General features: G+C 41.8%; 1 protein-coding gene and 1 non-coding gene across 7 annotated transcripts in view; one reads left to right on the plus strand and one right to left on the minus strand.

Moving 5' to 3' along the window:
• The window catches only part of RBP2 (retinol binding protein 2), an 84,943-nt gene extending 68,388 nt beyond the window's left edge, over positions 1-16,555 (plus strand). For all 6 annotated transcript variants that reach the window (XM_007673248.4, XM_007673229.4, XM_007673234.3 and 3 more), the window contains exons 3-5: positions 10,565-10,743; positions 14,677-14,778; positions 16,302-16,555. In XM_007673248.4, coding sequence (XP_007671438.1) covers positions 10,565-10,743; positions 14,677-14,778; positions 16,302-16,352 — 332 coding nt within the window. In that variant the 3' untranslated portion in view covers positions 16,353-16,555. The remainder of the gene's footprint in view (positions 1-10,564; positions 10,744-14,676; positions 14,779-16,301) is intronic.
• LOC114817510 lies at positions 9,560-9,697 on the minus strand. Its single transcript, XR_003765374.1, has one exon. It is a non-coding gene; the product is annotated as a small nucleolar RNA SNORA7 (small nucleolar RNA).
• Positions 16,556-17,999: the final 1,444 nt, after the last annotated feature.

The following is a 17,999-nucleotide window of genomic DNA, read 5'->3' on the forward strand; positions in this document are numbered from 1 at the left end:
TTAGAACAGTGCTGTGCACACAGTAAGCGCTCGATGTATTTTTATTTTTTAAATGCCCTAGGTGGGCCTTAGGAAAATGTTAATTTACTCACAAGAAATATAAGCAATCCCATATAATAATGATGGCATTTGTTAAGAGCTAACTATGTGCCAAGCACTGTTCTAGCGCTGGGGGGGGGGGGTGCTTACAAGGTAATCAGGTTGTCCCCAGTGGGGCTTACAACCTTAATCCCCATTTTCCAGATGAGGCAACTGAGGCCCAGAGAAGTCACACAGCTGATAAGTGGCAGAGGTGGGATTAGAACCCACAACCTCTGACTCTCAAGCCTGTGTTCCTTCCACTGAGCCATGCTGCTTCTCTATGTCTTCCGAGCAATGATCTAGTCATATTAGCGTGGCTCACTTCTTGGTGCCTCAGTTACCTCATCTGTAAAATGGGGATTAAGACTGTGAGCCCCACGTGGACAAACTGATTCACCTGTGTCTACCCCGGGGCTTAGAACAGTGGTCGGCACATAGTAAGCACTTAACAAATACCAACATTACTATTATTATTATTATATGAAATTCGATTTCCAACAGTAACGATAGGATGGCTAGAATTATATCTTCCACCACCCCAACTCTGTCCCTTTCCAGGTAGAGGGTCTAGGGTAACAAACCAGTAGAGATCCATTGTGGTGAGGGGAGAGGAAAGAAGGGATTCGAGAGTGAAAGAAGAACCTTAAATCTCTTCCCACTCATCCTCTATCCCAGTCCAAAGCTGTGGCTATTACCTCCACCTCCTGTCCTTCCACCCCCTGAAAGTTAGACTTTTTGGAATGGCCCCTGTGGGGCATTGGGGGGAACTGAGTGGGAGGAGTCAGAATCTGAGTCCCTAATGCAGTACCTTCTGTTCCACCACTGCCTTGCCACCCTGGTCAGGGGCAACTCTTGAGAGCCCTTCTGCTCAAGGGGGATCCAGAGAAACAGCATGGCTTAGCAGCTAGAGCCCAGGCTTGGGAGGTAGAGGCCGTGGGTTCTAATAATAATAATAATGTTGGTATTTGTTAAGCGCTTACTACGTGCAGAGCACTGTTCTAAGCGCTGGGGTAGATATAGGGTAATCAGGTTGTCCCACGTGAGGCTCACAGTTAATCCCCATTTTACAGATGAGGTAACTGAGACACAGAGAAGTGAAGTGACTTGCCCACAGTCACACAGCAGACAAGTGGCAGAGCCGGGAGTCGAACCCATGACCTCTGACTCTGAAGCCCTGTTCTTTCCACTGAGCCACGCTTCTAATCCCAGCTCTGCCACTTGTCTGCTGTGTAACCTTGGGCAAGCCACTTAACTTCTCTGTTCCTCAGTTACCTCATTTGTAAAATGGGGATAAAGATTGTGAGCCCCAAGTGGGACAACCCGATTACCTTGTATCTACCCCAGCAGTTAGAACAGTGCTTGGCACATAGTAAGCACTTAACAAATACCATAATTACCATTATTATTATTAACCCATTCCCATTTCCAGGTTTGGAGCTGCCTGGTTTTGATTTAGAAAGAGAAGGGAGGCAATGTCAGATTTTCAGGCAGGGGAAATTCTGCTGTTTTACTGTCTGTCACCCATATTTAGTCACCACATCCCCACCCTTCACCGTGAACGGGACTCTGACAAGCGACATTGGCATTCAGTGGCAGGGGATGGTGAGCAGATGGGTATCGTGTTCAGCTCTACAATTTTTCTATCCCTCTCCCCACCAACGCCTAGAGCCACATTCACTGAAATGTTGAGGAAGCCTAGACCAGGAGATCTGTTAAATTATAACAATAATAATAATAATGATGATAATGATATTTTTAAGGTCTTACTCTGTGCTGGCCACTGTACTGAGCACTGGGGTGGATAGAAGCAAAATGGGTTTGGACACAATCCCCGTCCCACATGGGGCTCAGTCTTGATCTTCATCAGATAAGGTAACTGAGGCCCAGAGAAGTGAAGTGACTTGCCCAAGGTCACAGAGCAGACAAGTGGCAGAGCCGGCATTAGAACCCATGATCTTTTGACTCCCAGGACCATGCTCTATCCACTACCCCATGATATTATTCAGCTGACCCTAGCCTAGGGATGGACCTAACCTTAGTAGCCTCTCTGGCTTTCTGAATTTACCTGAACCTACTTTTTCTTTTTTTTTTTAATGTTATTTGTTAAGCACTTACTATGTGCCAGGCACCATACTAAGTGCTGGGAGAGATACAAGCTACAGTCTTAATCCCCATTGTACAGATGAGGTGACACAGGCACAGAGAAGTTAAAGTGACTTGCCCAAGGGAACATACCAGGCAAGTGACAGATGGAGATTAGAACATATGTCCTTCTGACTCCCAGGCCAGTGCTCTATCCAATAGGTTATGCTGCTTTTCAACTTTCTTGAACCCCAGTGATATTTTCTGCCTGTACAGAATGAGGTGTGCTAGTTGAAAAGCTCCTACTTGGGTTTGTCCATGGTGTTCCCAGAGCTATATAATAATAATGATGGCATTTGTTAAGCACATACTGTGTGCTGAGCACTGTTCTAAGCGCTGGGGGAGATACAAGACTAACAGGTTGCCCCACGTGGGGCTCACAGTCTTTATCCCCATTTTACAGATGAGGGAACTGAGGTTCAGAGAAGTGAAATGACTTGCCCAAAGTCACACAGCTAACAAGTGGTGGAGTCGGGATTCAAACCCATGACCTCTGACTCCCAAGCCCGGGCTCTTTCCACTAAGCCACGAGCTATATCAAATTGTAACCAGACGGTAACAAACTTGGAGTTACAGTTTGTAGGCGGTGCAGATAAAGAAGAGGACCAGGGGTCGCACAAGAGGGAGAATCACCCCTTCTGTATTTGCCTGAGGGGAAAATCCCCCTATATTAACTCTACGTCAAGAAGCAACAGTTTTCCCCTCCCTAACAACGTCCGCTGAGTTTTCTGAAGCCAAAAGTTGGGATGGCAGAGTTTGGGTTCCTACTCCTTGGGGGACCACTTAAAAATAATAATAATAATAATAACAATAATAATTATATTTGTTAAGCGCTTACTTTGTGCTAGGTACTGTTCTAAGCACTGGAGTAGACTCAAGCTAATCGGATTGGAGACAGTCTAAGAGGACTCAGTGGACTCTCAAACTTAACTCCATCTCCCCCTTCTAGATTGTGAGTCCATTGTTGTGAATGATTGTCTCTATCTGTTGCAGAATTGTACTTTCCAAGTGCTTAGTACAGTGCTCTGCACACAGTAGGCTCTCAGTAAATACGACTGAGTGAATGAATGACTAAATGAATGAATTTTACATATGAGGGAACTGAGACAGAGAAATGAAGTGACTTGTCTGAAGTCACACAGCTGACATTGGCAGAGCCGGAATTAGAACCCAGGTCCTTCTGACTCCCAGGCCCGGGATCTATCCACTAGACAGTGCTGCTTCACCTTCCTCAACCCCAGATCCTGGTGATCTATGGTTTGGAAAAATAATAATAATCATCATTATTATTATAGTACTTGTTAAGCATTTACTATGTGCCAAGCACTGTTCTAATTGCTGGGGTAGGTACAATAATAATAATGATAATAATAATGGTATTTGTAAAGCACTTACTATGTGCAAAGCACTGTTCTAAGCACTGGGGTAGATATAGGGCAGTTAGGTTGTCCCACGTGGGGCTCACAGTCTTAATCCCCATTTTACATATGAGGTAACTGAGGCACAGAGAAGTTAAGTGACTTACCCTAAGTCACACAGCTGATAAGTGACGGATCTGGGATTAGAACCCATGACCTCTAACTCCCAAGCTCGTGCTGTTTTCACTAAGCCACACTGCTTCTCACTTTCAGGGAGGGCTCCCAAAATGTCCCGGCTTAGTGCCGAATGATAAAAGATGCCCAATTAATGGAAGCAATTTGAAAATCTATATTGTTGCCCAAAATAGATATCTAAATTCTCCCTTTATTTAGTGTTTGGTTTACACTATCATGAAAATCCATGGGATTTTTTTTTCATTTTTTAATCAGATACGCAAAGAACTAGGGATTTTCTAAGGAATAATAACATTAATGTATTACCAATTTAATGTTCTAGAACTACTTGATTGTAAATAATGGGATTGCTTTCTAAATTCAGAGTCGTTTAAGCGTGGGTTTTATTCCATTGCAACATCTGAAAAATCATATGTGCTTTGTGAGCAAGAAATAGTTTGTTCCATTTTCAATTAAAATTTAAATTATAAAGAGAGTATAGGGCCCACTACTTGGAGTAGTTTCTGGGTGGGGTCCCCCTCCAGCCCTCCTGATGCTCGAGAGTTAGGGCATCCTAGGAGAGACACCAGGAGTGAGGTGGCTACTCTTGACCCTTGCAAATACTGTACAAGGCAGTGAATGTGTGGACACCGGAATTGCACTGGCCACTCACATGGCCATTTTGAAAAATACAGCCAGAGCCCTTCAAACCTACAGGGTGTTTCAGAGGGAGCCCATCACCCCTAAAAATACAGGAACTACTTCTAAGCAAAGAAATCAGCAGCAGGAACTGTGGCAAAAGCAGTCTGGGCAAGGATTGTCTCTATCTGTTGCCAAATTGTACATTCCAAGCGCTTAGTACAGTGCTCTGCACATAGTAAGTGCTCAATAAATACTATTGAATGAATGAAGGAATAATAATAGTAATGGTATTTGTTAAGCACTTACTGTGTGCCAAGCACTGTTTGAAGTACTGGGGTACATACAAGGTGATCAGGTTGGACACAGTCCCTGTCCACATGGTAATGCCCATTTTACAGACGAAGTAACTGAGGCCCAGAGAAGTGGAGTGACTTGCCCAAGGGCACATAGCAAACAAGTGGTGGAGTCGGGATTAGAATCCCCATTCTCTGACTCCCAAACTCGTACTCTTGCTAATGATATACCAGACCTAAAAGCTTAATGGTGCCATAGCCAGAGAAGCAGCATGGATCAGTGGATAGAGCCCGGGCTTGGGAGTCAGAGGTCGTGGGTTCTAATCCTGGCTCTGCTGCTTGCCAGCTGTGTGACTTTGGGCAAGTCACTTCACTTCTCTGTGCCTCAGTTACCTCATCTTTAAAATGGGGATTAAAACTGTGAGCCCCACATGGGACAACTTGATCACCTTGTATCCCCCAGCGCTTAGAACAGTACTTTGCACATAGTAAGCGCTTAACAAATACCACCATTTATTTATTTTTTATAGCCAAAATAGGTAAGGGACCAACCAGTGAAAAGCCCTACTGTCTAGAATAATCAATCGTATGTATGGAGCAGTTACTGTGTACCGAGCTCGGCACTAAACACTTGGGAGAATACAGTGCAGCAGAGGTTGATAGATACATTCCTTGCCCGTAACAAGCTTACAGGCTAGAAGGGGAGGCAGACATTAATACAAATAAATGAATAAAATACAGATATATACATAAGCGCTATGGGGCTGAGGTGGGGTTAATAAAGGAGGGAAATCCAAATGCAAGGGTGATGCAGAGAGAGAGGGAGAAGAGGAAATGGGGGCTTATTGAGGGAAGGCCTCTTTGAGTAATCAATCAGTGATACTTTTTGAGCCCTTACTGTGTGCAGAGCACTGTACTAAACACTTGGAGAGGTCAGTACAATAGAGTGAGAAAATAAGACCCCTGCCAAAAATTTGGACAGCTTTGTCGAAGCACCTAAGATAGTAATAGGGGTAATGATAGTGACGGTATTTATTAAGTGCTTTCTGTGCACCAAGTTCTGTACTGAGTACTGGGAAAGAATACATAGATGGAAATTAGTTATGGTCCCTGTCCTTCTGTGGGGGAAGAGGCATGCACAATCTAAAACTGAATCGGAAAGATGCCCTAGGGATCCTGAGTTAGCAAATCTTTGTGTAATTAACTTTCATGAGTAATTTCTCATGTGGACACTTTACCAGGCTTGCTATTGGATATTGGGGAAGTTACCAAATTACACCCGAGTTAGAAGGACATGGGCATTTCAGTAAAGGATGCTCAGAAACCGTGCTCCTTTTTATCAATTAAAAGAAATGGCATGGAACTAAGAAGCAAGTATTCCTTCCAGGCTGCTACTCGTGGCTGTAAACATGGTTGATATTTGGAGTATTAATGAGTTCAAGTTCCAAGCCTATTGAAGCTGAACTTTGGGAGATCCATTCATTCTTGTGATGGATACAGATGTATTTTTGTTACTTAATTTACGAATAGCTCTGCCCTTTAAGCCAGAAACTTTAGCATATTCACAAGCATATTACAAAGTACTTTAATATAGGATACGGGGGCCATATTTCAACTTTATGGTTTACATTGTTCAAAATGCAGTCATGGAAAGTATGCTTTAATAAAGCCTCCCCCGATTTTGTGCAATAGTTACACAACTATTATTCAGAAATTGCTTGCCTTTGGACCGTTTCCTCTGAGAGACCTGAATTTCAAGTTACCTGGAACTAAGTCAGGCTCAGAGATACCATTAATCCATATTACCGATGAAATATATTTGATAACCCTTGAGTGAAAAGACTGAAAAAATAACTCTCCCAAATAAAAACAGCTCCTTTTGCTACCTGGCTACTACCACACTGTTTTCTCAATCCGATTAGTGATTTGAGAACAGCCCGATGAATCCAGGGACAGAAAATGTGGTTCCAGACAACATTGAGGTGACAGTGATTAACTTGCATGCGGGAAAATGTGTGTGAAAGCCAAAAGGTGGTTAACAGGCCAAACCATTTTTTAAACTCCTGGAGCAAGCAGTTGGATGATTTCATTTACATAAGGCCCCGTAATAACACTCTCTGTCGGCTGGTAAGAAATATTTATTAGTTCCGGTAGAGCTCTTGGCAATAGGTCTGCTATCCATGGTAGACCGTGTCATGGGCACAAAGCATATTCTTAGTTTAGATGTATCTTTCTGAGCGTTCAGGTGCAAGTCATCCTTTATATTAGGAGAGCCTCCGTTATGAATACAGCACGGCTTATGAAAAGGACTCAAACTGTATAATTTGGCATAATAATAGGAAATCATCAAATGGTTGACTCTGGCTGGCTTTAATTCTCTGTCGTTTTCGATTCCCGCAGAAGCTAGGCAACGGCATTTCTTCTTCCCATCAATTTTGAACTTTTCCAAGATTTCTTCTCTCCTTTGTGTCATATGACCGATCAAGCAAGCCGGCTCTCCTTTCCAGGTTCTTTACTGAAATATGAGCAGACTGATTACCTTTCAGGTACTCCAAGTCATAGGGCTCACTAGTTAACTCACTCTCCCTTTGCAGTCTGGCTCAGCCAGAGCTGAGAAATATCATGTGCCTTTATATTATTTTTTCTGCTGGCTAAATTTACATATATTCAGACTCTGTAGAATATTCTTCACTGAAGTTTAGCAAGTTGAAGTCTAAACTCCTTGGCCTTCTGCTCTAGTCAGAAGACATTTCTCTTTCATGGAATCTCACAAGTCACTGTGAAAAAAATAAAATAAAGATTTGCCATCATATTGGTAGCAGAAGAACTAAAATAAACTATTTAGAACAGCTTAGTAATGATAGTCTGTAAAGACTGAAATATTTTAGGTGGAGAGGAAAAGGGAACATTTCTTTGTGCTTTGGTTTCTGTATCCTGCAGGCTGTGCTGCTTAAAAGAACTAATGGTTGGCTCTCTAAACTTTTCATGCCCCCAGATAAACTGTCATAGATCTGCACGAGAAATTTAAAGAGTATAAAATATGCTGTCCCCCTGCTTGAGTTTATTTTTGAGAGCCAAAGGTTCAGGAAGTAATAAATGCTTGGGAAAGATGGTATGTGATAGTGGTAGTGATATAACTTTCATCAGTCTGTGAAAGGTAAATCCAAAAATAAATAGGATTATAACCCAACTAGGTCAAGAGGTTCCTGAAGCTATAGGAAAAAAAAAGGACAAATACTGTGTTTTGCTTCTAAAGTGGTGAATATATTGCCAAAGGAGATAAGTTGCTTAACTGAGTGTGATGGTTTGGGAATGTAGTTTGGGGACATATGAGGATCCTCCTAGCAGTAAAACAGTCCCAGAATGAGGAAATGGGATGAGAAGGGGCAATGGAGCAGTTTGGCCTAGTGGAAAAGGCACAGGGCGGAGAGTCAGAGGACCTGGATTCTAATCCCAGCTCCCCCCATGTCTGCTGTATGACCTTGGGGTGGTCATTTAACTTCTCTTTGGGTGTGGAATCCCTATTCTCCCTCTTTTAGATTGTGAACTAACCTGATTATTTTGTATGTATCCCAGCACTTAAATACAGTGGTTGGCACATAATGAGGACTTAAAAAGTATAATAACATTAATAGTTAAGTAATAATGATAATAATAGAAAGCAATGTTCAGATGGGAAAGGGTCAGGTGAGGCAGTCATGGGTAGAGGCTGTGGAGGTGTGGGGTGGAGAGTGTTAACAAGGTCACATGTCTGACAAGAGAGCCAGACCCCTTCAGAGTGTTATAGAATATTCTGAGAGAAAACTGGCATCTCAGCTAATAGGAGTAAACTCCACACCCCCACAGGGGCAGAAATGACTTCTCATGGGAGCAGAGAGAAGGGAAGTGAATAATAATTTTGGTATTTTGGCACTTACTATGTGCCAAGCACTGTACTAAGTGCCGGGTAGATACAAGGTATTCAGGTTGTCCCACGTTGGGCTCACAGTCATAATCCCCATTTTACAGAGGAGGTAACTGAAGATCAGGGATGTGAAGTGACTTGCCCAAAGTCACACAGCTGACAAGTGGCAGAGCAGGGATTAGACCCCACGACCTCTGATTCCCAAGCACGTGCTCTTTCCACTAAGCCACGCTGCTTCACAGGGTGAAGTGAAGGAGGTGGAGCTGCCTGTCAGCTCTGAGGGGATAACTCTGCGCTGATCTGAGACCCAGCCAGAATTGATCTTCAGCCAGTAAATACATTTCTCTCTAGATAAGCTATAACTGAGGTGAAAAGCAAGCTAAAGACCATTCATTTTGTCATCATCTTCATTTGGGCATTATTTCAGACTAAACCCTAGTCACCAGCCTTTTCCCCAAGTCAAACTCTCTAACACAGCCTAATCGCATGGCTTGTTAATCAGATCTTCAGCTTGGACCTGACAGTCTTGAACCTCAGAGCCTGTAAGTTTTACCTTGCAAACATTTTCTTTAGAAGTATCTATTGAGATCTTTCCCATTGATGTTACTAAATAGGATTTAAATAAATCCTGACTTTAATCATCTCTGATTGGGCCTTTTAATTCAGTCATGGCTTGCTGGGGCCTTCCACAGAACTTACAGTCGGGTCCTGCATGGAGTTCCTAATGCCATATCTTCCTTTGCTGTCTTATGTTGTCGAGTTGTGTCCTACCCATAGTGACACCATAGACTCATCTCTCCCAGAACGCCCCACTCCCACCTGCAATTGTTCTGGTAGTGTATCCATAGAGTTTTCTTGGTAAAAATATGGAAGTGGTTTACCACTGCCTCCTTCTGCGTGGTAAACTTGAGTCTCTGTCCTCGACTCTCTCCCATGCTGCTACTGCCTGGAGCGGGTGAGTTTTGGCTTGTAGCAGATTGCCTTCCACTCGCTAGCTACTGCCCAAGCTAGGAATGGAATGGGTAGGCCTCTGCTTGACTTTCTCTCCTGTAGTTGTGACTGGTAGAGTACTGGAAACTCTTCAGGTGGAATCCTGGGGGGGCGGGGGTATCTTTCTTTAGTACTTATAAATACTGGATGGATGGTCTGAGACTTCACTTGTGGGTATACAACAAAGTGGCCCCAATTTTGAACCAATGAGAAATCGTTGGCACCAAGTAGGGTGAAGTTGGAGAGTGGATTCCTTAATACATTGTACAGGTGAAGATGCCTTGGACTGTGGTGGAAGGGAACGTGAAAGGAAAGGTTATAAACGAGAGAATTACTGAGCAATTTAGCACCCCAATAGCAAAGGTTTAGCATCCCCCTGGCCTGGCAGATCCTACATCCGAAAGTTTGCATTTTTAGCTCTATCCCCAGACTAGCTGTGCCCCTGTTGGCAAATCGTTTATCTACTTGGTACCTCTGTTTTTCCATCTGGAATGAGGGAGAAATCCTACAAAGCTTGTCACCACCTACGGTGATATTATGAATGAGTTACTCTTTGTAAAGTGCTTGAGAGAAGGACCACATACATTCAAACTACTCTCTGTTACTCAATTATTATGATTATTGCTCATATTATTATTCACACTCAATATTTAAAATGACAAGCAGTTCTTGGTGGGTAATTTGGAACAGTTCTTGGTGGGTAATTTGGAAGGAGCTTAAATGTCATGTTTGGCAGCCAAAGCTATCTGTAAAGTTCACAGTGTTACATTGGGTCTACAAGTTCTCAGCCTGAACATTCAGGGCTCTACAACTCTGAGGTTTCTTCACCTCGAAAGAATGGATACCTCTTGTTTTTCAGTTAAATAAGGAATCCGAATTTGCATGTGATTTTGATGCAGATCGGCAAATGCAAGTTTATTCTAGAATTGGCCGAGTGTTGCCAGTGTATCACAAACCTTAACTATTTTTCTCGCCAACAGATATTGATTTTGCCACCCGCAAGATTGCCGTCCACCTGAGCCAAACAAAAGAAATCGAACAAAACGGTGACTCCTTCAAGACAAAAACTTTGAGCACTTTCCGAAACTATGACGTGGACTTCACTATTGGCGTGGAATTTGAGGAGTACACTAAGGGTCTTGACAATAGAAAAGTAAAGGTATTTACCCGTAATTTCATTTTTCATTTGCACAGGCGTTAATATTAAGGCTTTGTCTTCCTGGAGATTTCTTAAGGGTGCGGTCTTAAAGAGCACATAGTGTGCCCATCTCAATAAATTTGATATTGTAAATTTGCTTCTTCTTTTTGAATCAGTCATATTCCTATTTCTCTAGTTTGCATGGATGGAAGGGTAGGTAACTGTCCTTCCCCGCTGATGGTAACCCTGCTAGTGGTATGATTCTATTTATGAGTGGGGAGTGATTAACATTCATCTCCACTGGCTCCATTTGAAAATTGTTCTTCACAATATAGATATATTTGCAGTGTATGATGCTTAAAAATCAGCATTCAATTTCCTGATCTTCACGAAGCCTCTACTCTCCAGGAGAGCAAGTCGCCTCAATAGGTTTCGGCCAGTTGGTGGTTGCTAAACCACATTGTTTGAAACTGCCTTCCTCCAAAACTGTCTTTGATTCTTCAGTTTGGTTTCCCTTTTACGTCCACCCCATTGCACTTCATCATACAGCTACAGTTTAACTATCATTGTGAGATCTTTGAGGGCCAGACAACCGTGTCTCCAGGATGGCTTAGTGGAAAGAGCACGAGCTTGGGAGTCAGAGGACATGGGTTCTAATCCTGGCTCCTCCATTTGTCTGTTGTGTGACCTTGGGCAAGTCATTTAACTTCTCTGTGCCTCAGTTACTTCATATGTAAAATGGGGATTGAGACCGTGAGCCCCATGTCAGACAACCTGATTACCTTGTATCTACCCCAGCTCATAGAACACTGCTTGGCACATAGTAAGCACTTAAATTACAAAATTATTATCATTATTATTATTTTTCACTCCCAGTGCTTAGTACAGTGCTCCACACAAACTAAGCACTTAATAAATACCTTTACTACAACTATTTCTACTCCTACTCCTGCTTTTACTACTCCCCTCCTTTTGCTCCTACTCCTACTACTATTACTAAGGCTCCTACTAGAAATACTTCTACTCCTATTACTCCTCCTACTACTAGTACTCATAATAAAAATACTAATAATAATTATGGTATTTGTTAAACGCTTACTATGTGCCAAGCACTGTTCTAAGCGCTGGGATTGATACAAGGTAATCAGGTTGTCCCACGTGAGGCTCACAGTCTTAATCCCCATTTTCCAGATGAGGGAACTGAGGCCCAGAGAAGTGAAGTGACTCACCCAAAGTCACACAGCTGATAAGTGGTGGACCCGGGATTAGAACCCATGACCTCTGACTCCCAAGCCTGGGCTCTTTCCACTAAGCCACACTGCTTCTCCAAGCCTTATTACTAAGGCTCCTACTATAAACACTTCTACTCCTAGTACTCTTACTCCTACTACTACTGTTACTGACTCCTACTATAGTTACTTCTATTCCTCCTCTTACTATTACTCCTACTCCTATAACTGTTATTATTATCATTCCTACTATAAATACTTCTACTCCTCCTCCTATTACTCCTACAACTACTATTATTTTCACTCCTACTATAAATGCTTCTACTCCTATTACTACTATTACTCCTCCTACTACTATTACTCCTACTTCTATAACTACTATTATTATCACTCCTACTATTACTCTTGCTACTACTCATATTTTACCACCATTCCTACTATTACTACTACTAGTAGTATCACCTCTACTAACTACTACTATCTATTAATGTCTTCACCATGGCATTCACTGAAGCTATGTTTTCACGATCACTACCTCAATGCCAGGGAGTTTATTAGCGAAGGTAACATTCAATTTCAAAAACCTGTTCCACTAATGTTCATTTTATATCATGAAATATATGTAATTGAAGGGCATATTTTTATCAAACATCAGAATGATGTTGCACCTCCTGTATAGGCATCTCTACATCATTATTTTATACTAAAATGGTCCTTTTGTAATGAATACCCTATTTTGATTTATTTATACTCACCTATGGCTGGTTCTCCACTAGCATGTGCTTTCACTGCACATTTTAGGTAGATCGCCGTTAGGGAATATCCTTCTGACAACTCATATCTGCCTTCGTGGAAATGTTGGAAGAAATGATGGGGTAGTCCATGGTGCCCATATTATAATGCAAATTTTCCGTAAGATGAAATTGTTCAAGAATGCAGCCTCCACATTATAGAATAAATCAGTGGTATTTATTGAGCACTTCCTGTGTAAAGAGCAGTGTCCTCAGTGCTTTCAGAGAGTACAAAAGAAGAAGACAAAGCCAGTAAACTAACGGGGCCTAGTGGATAAAGCACAGGCCTGGGAACCAGAGGACCTGGGTTTTAATTCTAGCTCTGCCACTTGCCAGCAGTGTGACCTTGGGCAAGTCACCTAACTACTTTGTGCCTCAGTTTCCTAAACCTTAAAATGGGGATTCCATACCTGTCTCCCTTCTACTTGACTGTGAGCCCCTTGAGGAACAGGGACTGTGTCCCACCTGATTAATTTATATCTACCCCAGCACTTAGAACCGTGTTTGACAAATAGAAACCACTTAGCAAATACCATGGAAAAAATATCTGCCTATAAGGGCTTAAAATCCAGCAGGGATAATAATAACTTGATTTTATAAAACACCTTTATTCCTAAATGCTCTCCCAATGCTTATTTCCCTTTATTTTCACAATACCATTGTATTATTAACCCCACCTGAGAAAACAAATGAGTAGAGAGGTTAAATTACTTGCCCCATGTTGCATTCAGGCCAGTGGTAGAGGCGGGATTTGAACTTGGGCCCTCTCCCACCCAGACCTGCACTACAACGTCTACATCTCACTGCTTCCAGTGCTAAAGTGACTCCCCCAGACTTTTTAAAAGTCCTTTAAAAGACTGATAACACCCCAGCCGAGCTGCCTTTTTATCCGCCTTATACAGTCTTGCTCTTTTTCAATTTTATCCACCCTTCCCTCCCTTGTCCTCTAACCTTTGTCATGCACTCCATGACTAGCAAAAGCAGTAATGTTTTTTTGCTATTCATTCTGAACCACCTCATCCTTCCTGGAGGCTCTTCATTATTTTGCATTTGGCTCTAGACAATAAGCTCCTTAAGGGGAGAGAACATGTCTTCTAACTCTGTACTCTGAAGTGTCTTCCGAATGCTTAGTAGAATGCTCTGCACCCAGTAAGCGCTCAGTAAATACCGTTGCTTGATTGATTTGTATTGTCCTATTTTCCACACCCTGCTCAGGCACTTATCTCGAGTCCTCCACCCCCTCAAATTTTATTCTGAGGCCATGAAAAGCTAGGATCAGCATGAAGAGGTGAGCTGGAGCTTTAGGTAGTAATAATAATGATGGCATTTGTTAAGTGCTTACAGTGCAAAGCACTGTTCTAAGTACTGGGGGGATACAAGGTGATCAGGTTGTACCACATGGGGCTCACAGTCTTAATCCCCATTTTACAGATGAATTAACTGAGGCACAGAGAAGTGAAGCGACTTGCCCAAAGTCACACAGCTGACAAGTGGCAGAGCGGGAATAGTACCCATGATCTCTGACTCCCGAGGTCGTGCTCTTTCCGCGGAGTTTAACCAGTTTGTTTAAAGTATTTGCTCTCTGTTTTGGGAATGCAAAAGTGTTAGCTTAACAGTCGTTCCTCTGATTTATTGATATTTAATTAATTTTAGCCACCTTTATTTTATTGTTGAATAATTTATTTTATGGATATCTAATTTGGTTTAGTGAAATTTTATACCCGCTCTTGGCTATGGAATTCCAGAGGGGACAAACTATTATTATTAAAGAACATAGTAGATAAATGTATTGAAATATTCAAATTTCACATACAGTATGAATGTTACATAATGCAATTTGTGTCCAATTCCTTGGTTATTAAATTGTTTAATCAATGGCTCTTCCCTGACTCCCCCTAACAATATTTGATTTGATTGATATTTGATTCCTGCAGACACTTGTGACCTGGGAGGGTGATAAACTTGTATGCGTCCAGAAAGGTGACAAGAAAAACCGAGGTTGGAAACAGTGGATTGAAGGTGACAAACTGTATTTGGTAAGAGTTGGTTTTATTTCAATCATATTTCAATTGTATTAATTGAGCGCTTACTGTGTGCAGAGCACAAATGTTTGATGTTTTAATGGACTTCCCCCCACCCACCCAAGACCCTTAAACTTTCATCCTGGTTGTTGGAACTGAAAATAAAACGCAGCATTTACCTGTTACATTACATCTGGAAGGAAAACAGCTTCATTCGACCAGTCAGAACTCTAGCTAAAAGATTGTTATGAATAAATCAGCAAAGAATTCCCAAAATGCTCAGGGGAATCACAGAAGACAATCTGCACTGCAGTTTTTGTGAGTTATTCAGTTAAAAAAAAAAAAGAAATCAAACAACTAGTATGAAAACCATAGATTCCAAGGACAAGTACAGTGAACCTGAGGCCATCTGGGCCTAGAAAGGAAAGGAGTCCACAGAGAAGGAGTGTGACCTTGTGGAAAGAGCACGGGTTTGGGAGTCAGAGGTCATGAGTTCTAATCCCAGCTCCGCCACTTGTCAGCTGTGTGACCTTGAGCAAGTCACTTCACTTCTCTGTGCCTCAGTTACCCCATCTGTAAAATGGGGATTACGACTGTGAACCCAATGTGGGACATGGACTGTGTCCAACCTGCTTACCTTGTATCTCTCCCAGTGCTTAGCACCTAATAAGCACATAACAAATACCATAAAAAGGTGTGAGGCTAGATAAAATCCTGGAATCTAGAGGGTAATCAACAGAGGAGTTAGCAGACATGGGGCATAAGATCAAACAGTTAAAGGACTGTTTATTGACTGTAGCTCTTATTTATTTTAGACACATTAAACATAATTTTGCAATTATTTTGAATTTTTTTAACCTAATACTTTGATATTTAGATGTGAGGTTGATCTTTTTCACTCAATTGGACACTGTTCTAACTCTGCAGTTTTCTCACATTGCACATTGATCAATCAGTGGTGAATAAAAGCTATTGTTTTCCTTTAAGTAGGAACCAAAGTCCCAATCGCCTGGCAGGAAGAATTTTATAACCCCACAGCAATCAAAATTCAAAATTTGCCAATAATCCACCTGAGAGAAGTTCCAATTATTAGCACCAGAACTCAAACCGAGGCCCTAGTAAGAAGGAGCCAGCGGGCTGAAGCGTTGTTTTATTGAACATTTTTCTTAGTCTCTTGTCTGTAAAGACTTCTCCCCACCCTATTTATAACTCACTCGATGCTTCAGTGCTTCTAATAAATTAAAGCATGTTGTTTTAATCAGAGAGTATGCAAAATCCCACTATTAGAGTGCAATTTAGAAGCATTTTTCATTTTTATAGTTTTTAAGGCTCAATTCAAGTGTCAAAATCTAATTACGGCAACCCACAGTGCATACCAGCTGATTGGACACATAAAATGCGCTTAAAAAAATACCTGAAAGTCTTTGTTAATGTGGTCACTCAGTTCATCTGTCATAAATGTCAAGAAGTGCTTTAGAAGTTGGGAACAAAGAAGGTGGTTGCTGCCTACATATTTATCAATTGTTTTAATTTTGCAGGAACTGACATGTGAAGACCAGCTGTGCCTTCAAGTATTTAAGAAGAAATAATAACTGATCAGGAAACCCATTGATTTCCAAGTCAGTAGTTTTATTTACTTTGGGGAGAGGCTGTAGGAGGTCCTCTTTCTACAATACCTGTCTCGTCGAGATGTCTGAATGGATGGATTTTTAATAGCAGATTTGTACCGGTGACAACCAAAACTTTCTCCTCTGCAACTGGAATTAAATAAAATTCATTTTGATTCTCGTAACCCCTGGCTCTCCTTCGTTTCTAGGATAAGTTGATCATTTTCTATCATGGAGTTTGCAGATCCTCAACAAGTCTTATACTGGACCCACGGAATCAATCAATAGTATTTATTGAGCACTTACTGCATGCCAATCACTGTACAAGTGCTTGGGTGAGAACAGTGGAATGAGTAGTGATCTCTGCCCTCAAGGAGCTTCTTTCATTCATTCAATTGTGTTTACTGAGTACTTACTGTGTGCAGAGCACTGTACTGAGCACTTGGGAGAGTACAATATAACAATAAACTGACACATTCCCTGCTCACAATAAGCTTACAGTCTAGAGGGGGAGACAGACATTAACATAAATAAATGAATTACAGATGTGTACATAGGTGCTGTGGGGCTGGGAGGGGGGAAGAATAGGAGCCTGCAATCTAGTGGGGGAGACAGACACAAATAAATTACAGGTGGAAGGAAGAAGAAAAGGGGGATAGGTACATGGGTTAAGGCTTAAATGTTGGGGTAAGTAAGGGATTCAGAATGGCCTAGTAGAAAGAGCACAGATCTGGGAGTCAAAGAACCTGGGTTCTAATCCCTGTTCCACCACTTACCTGTTCTGAGACCTTGGGCAAATTGCTTAACTTCTCTGTGCCTCAGTTTTCTCATTTGCAAATTGGGGATTCAGTACTTGTTCTCCTTCCTATTGTAAGCCCCATGTGGGACCTATTTGGTTTCTACCCCAGTGCTTAGTACATTGCTGGTCATATAGGAAGCACATAAATACCACAGTTCTTCTTATTATGATGAGGTTAAGAGTATGAATCGTGCAGAAGTACTCAAATGGAAGTTAAGGGGAAATAAACTGGGAAGATGAGAGATGAATCAGGCAAGGCTTTCTGGAAGGGATGTAATTTTGAATAAAGGCTTTAAAGGAGGCACAGCTGTAGTCTATCAGATTCATTCATTCAATCATGTTTATAGAGCACTTACTGTTGCAGGGCAAGCTGTAGGGAGGATGTGGGCAAGAGGGTGGTGATGGGAGAGATGGGGGTGAGAACAGTGAGTATGTTCACTTGAGAGGAATGAAGACTGCATTCAACTCAAAAGCCAGTGGATCGTGGAAGCACTGTGGCAGAAAAACTGATATTCATTTCCTGTGGTGTTCAGGGTGTCTGGTGATGGAAAACTTAGGTGGGTCTTGAGAGAAGGAAAATTTTTTATTTGGCATTGTCACCCTAAAGTCCTGTTCCTCTGACCACAGAGTTCTTCCATGGACATTAGAATACTAAAATGCTACAGTACTATGCTTAAGGAAAATCTGAGTTCTCATCCCAAACCAGTGCTCTTTCTAATGAACTCTCTTCTGAGCCACTAAGAATTCAGTTTTAGAGGTCTGGATGACTAGGTGATAAATAATACTATGGTATGTGCTGCTTTGGAAACATTAACTTAATTAATCCCCAC

The sequence above is a fragment of the Ornithorhynchus anatinus genome, chromosome 1 (genome assembly GCF_004115215.2).
Source record: "Ornithorhynchus anatinus isolate Pmale09 chromosome 1, mOrnAna1.pri.v4, whole genome shotgun sequence".
NCBI classification, from domain to species: domain Eukaryota; kingdom Metazoa; phylum Chordata; class Mammalia; order Monotremata; family Ornithorhynchidae; genus Ornithorhynchus; species Ornithorhynchus anatinus.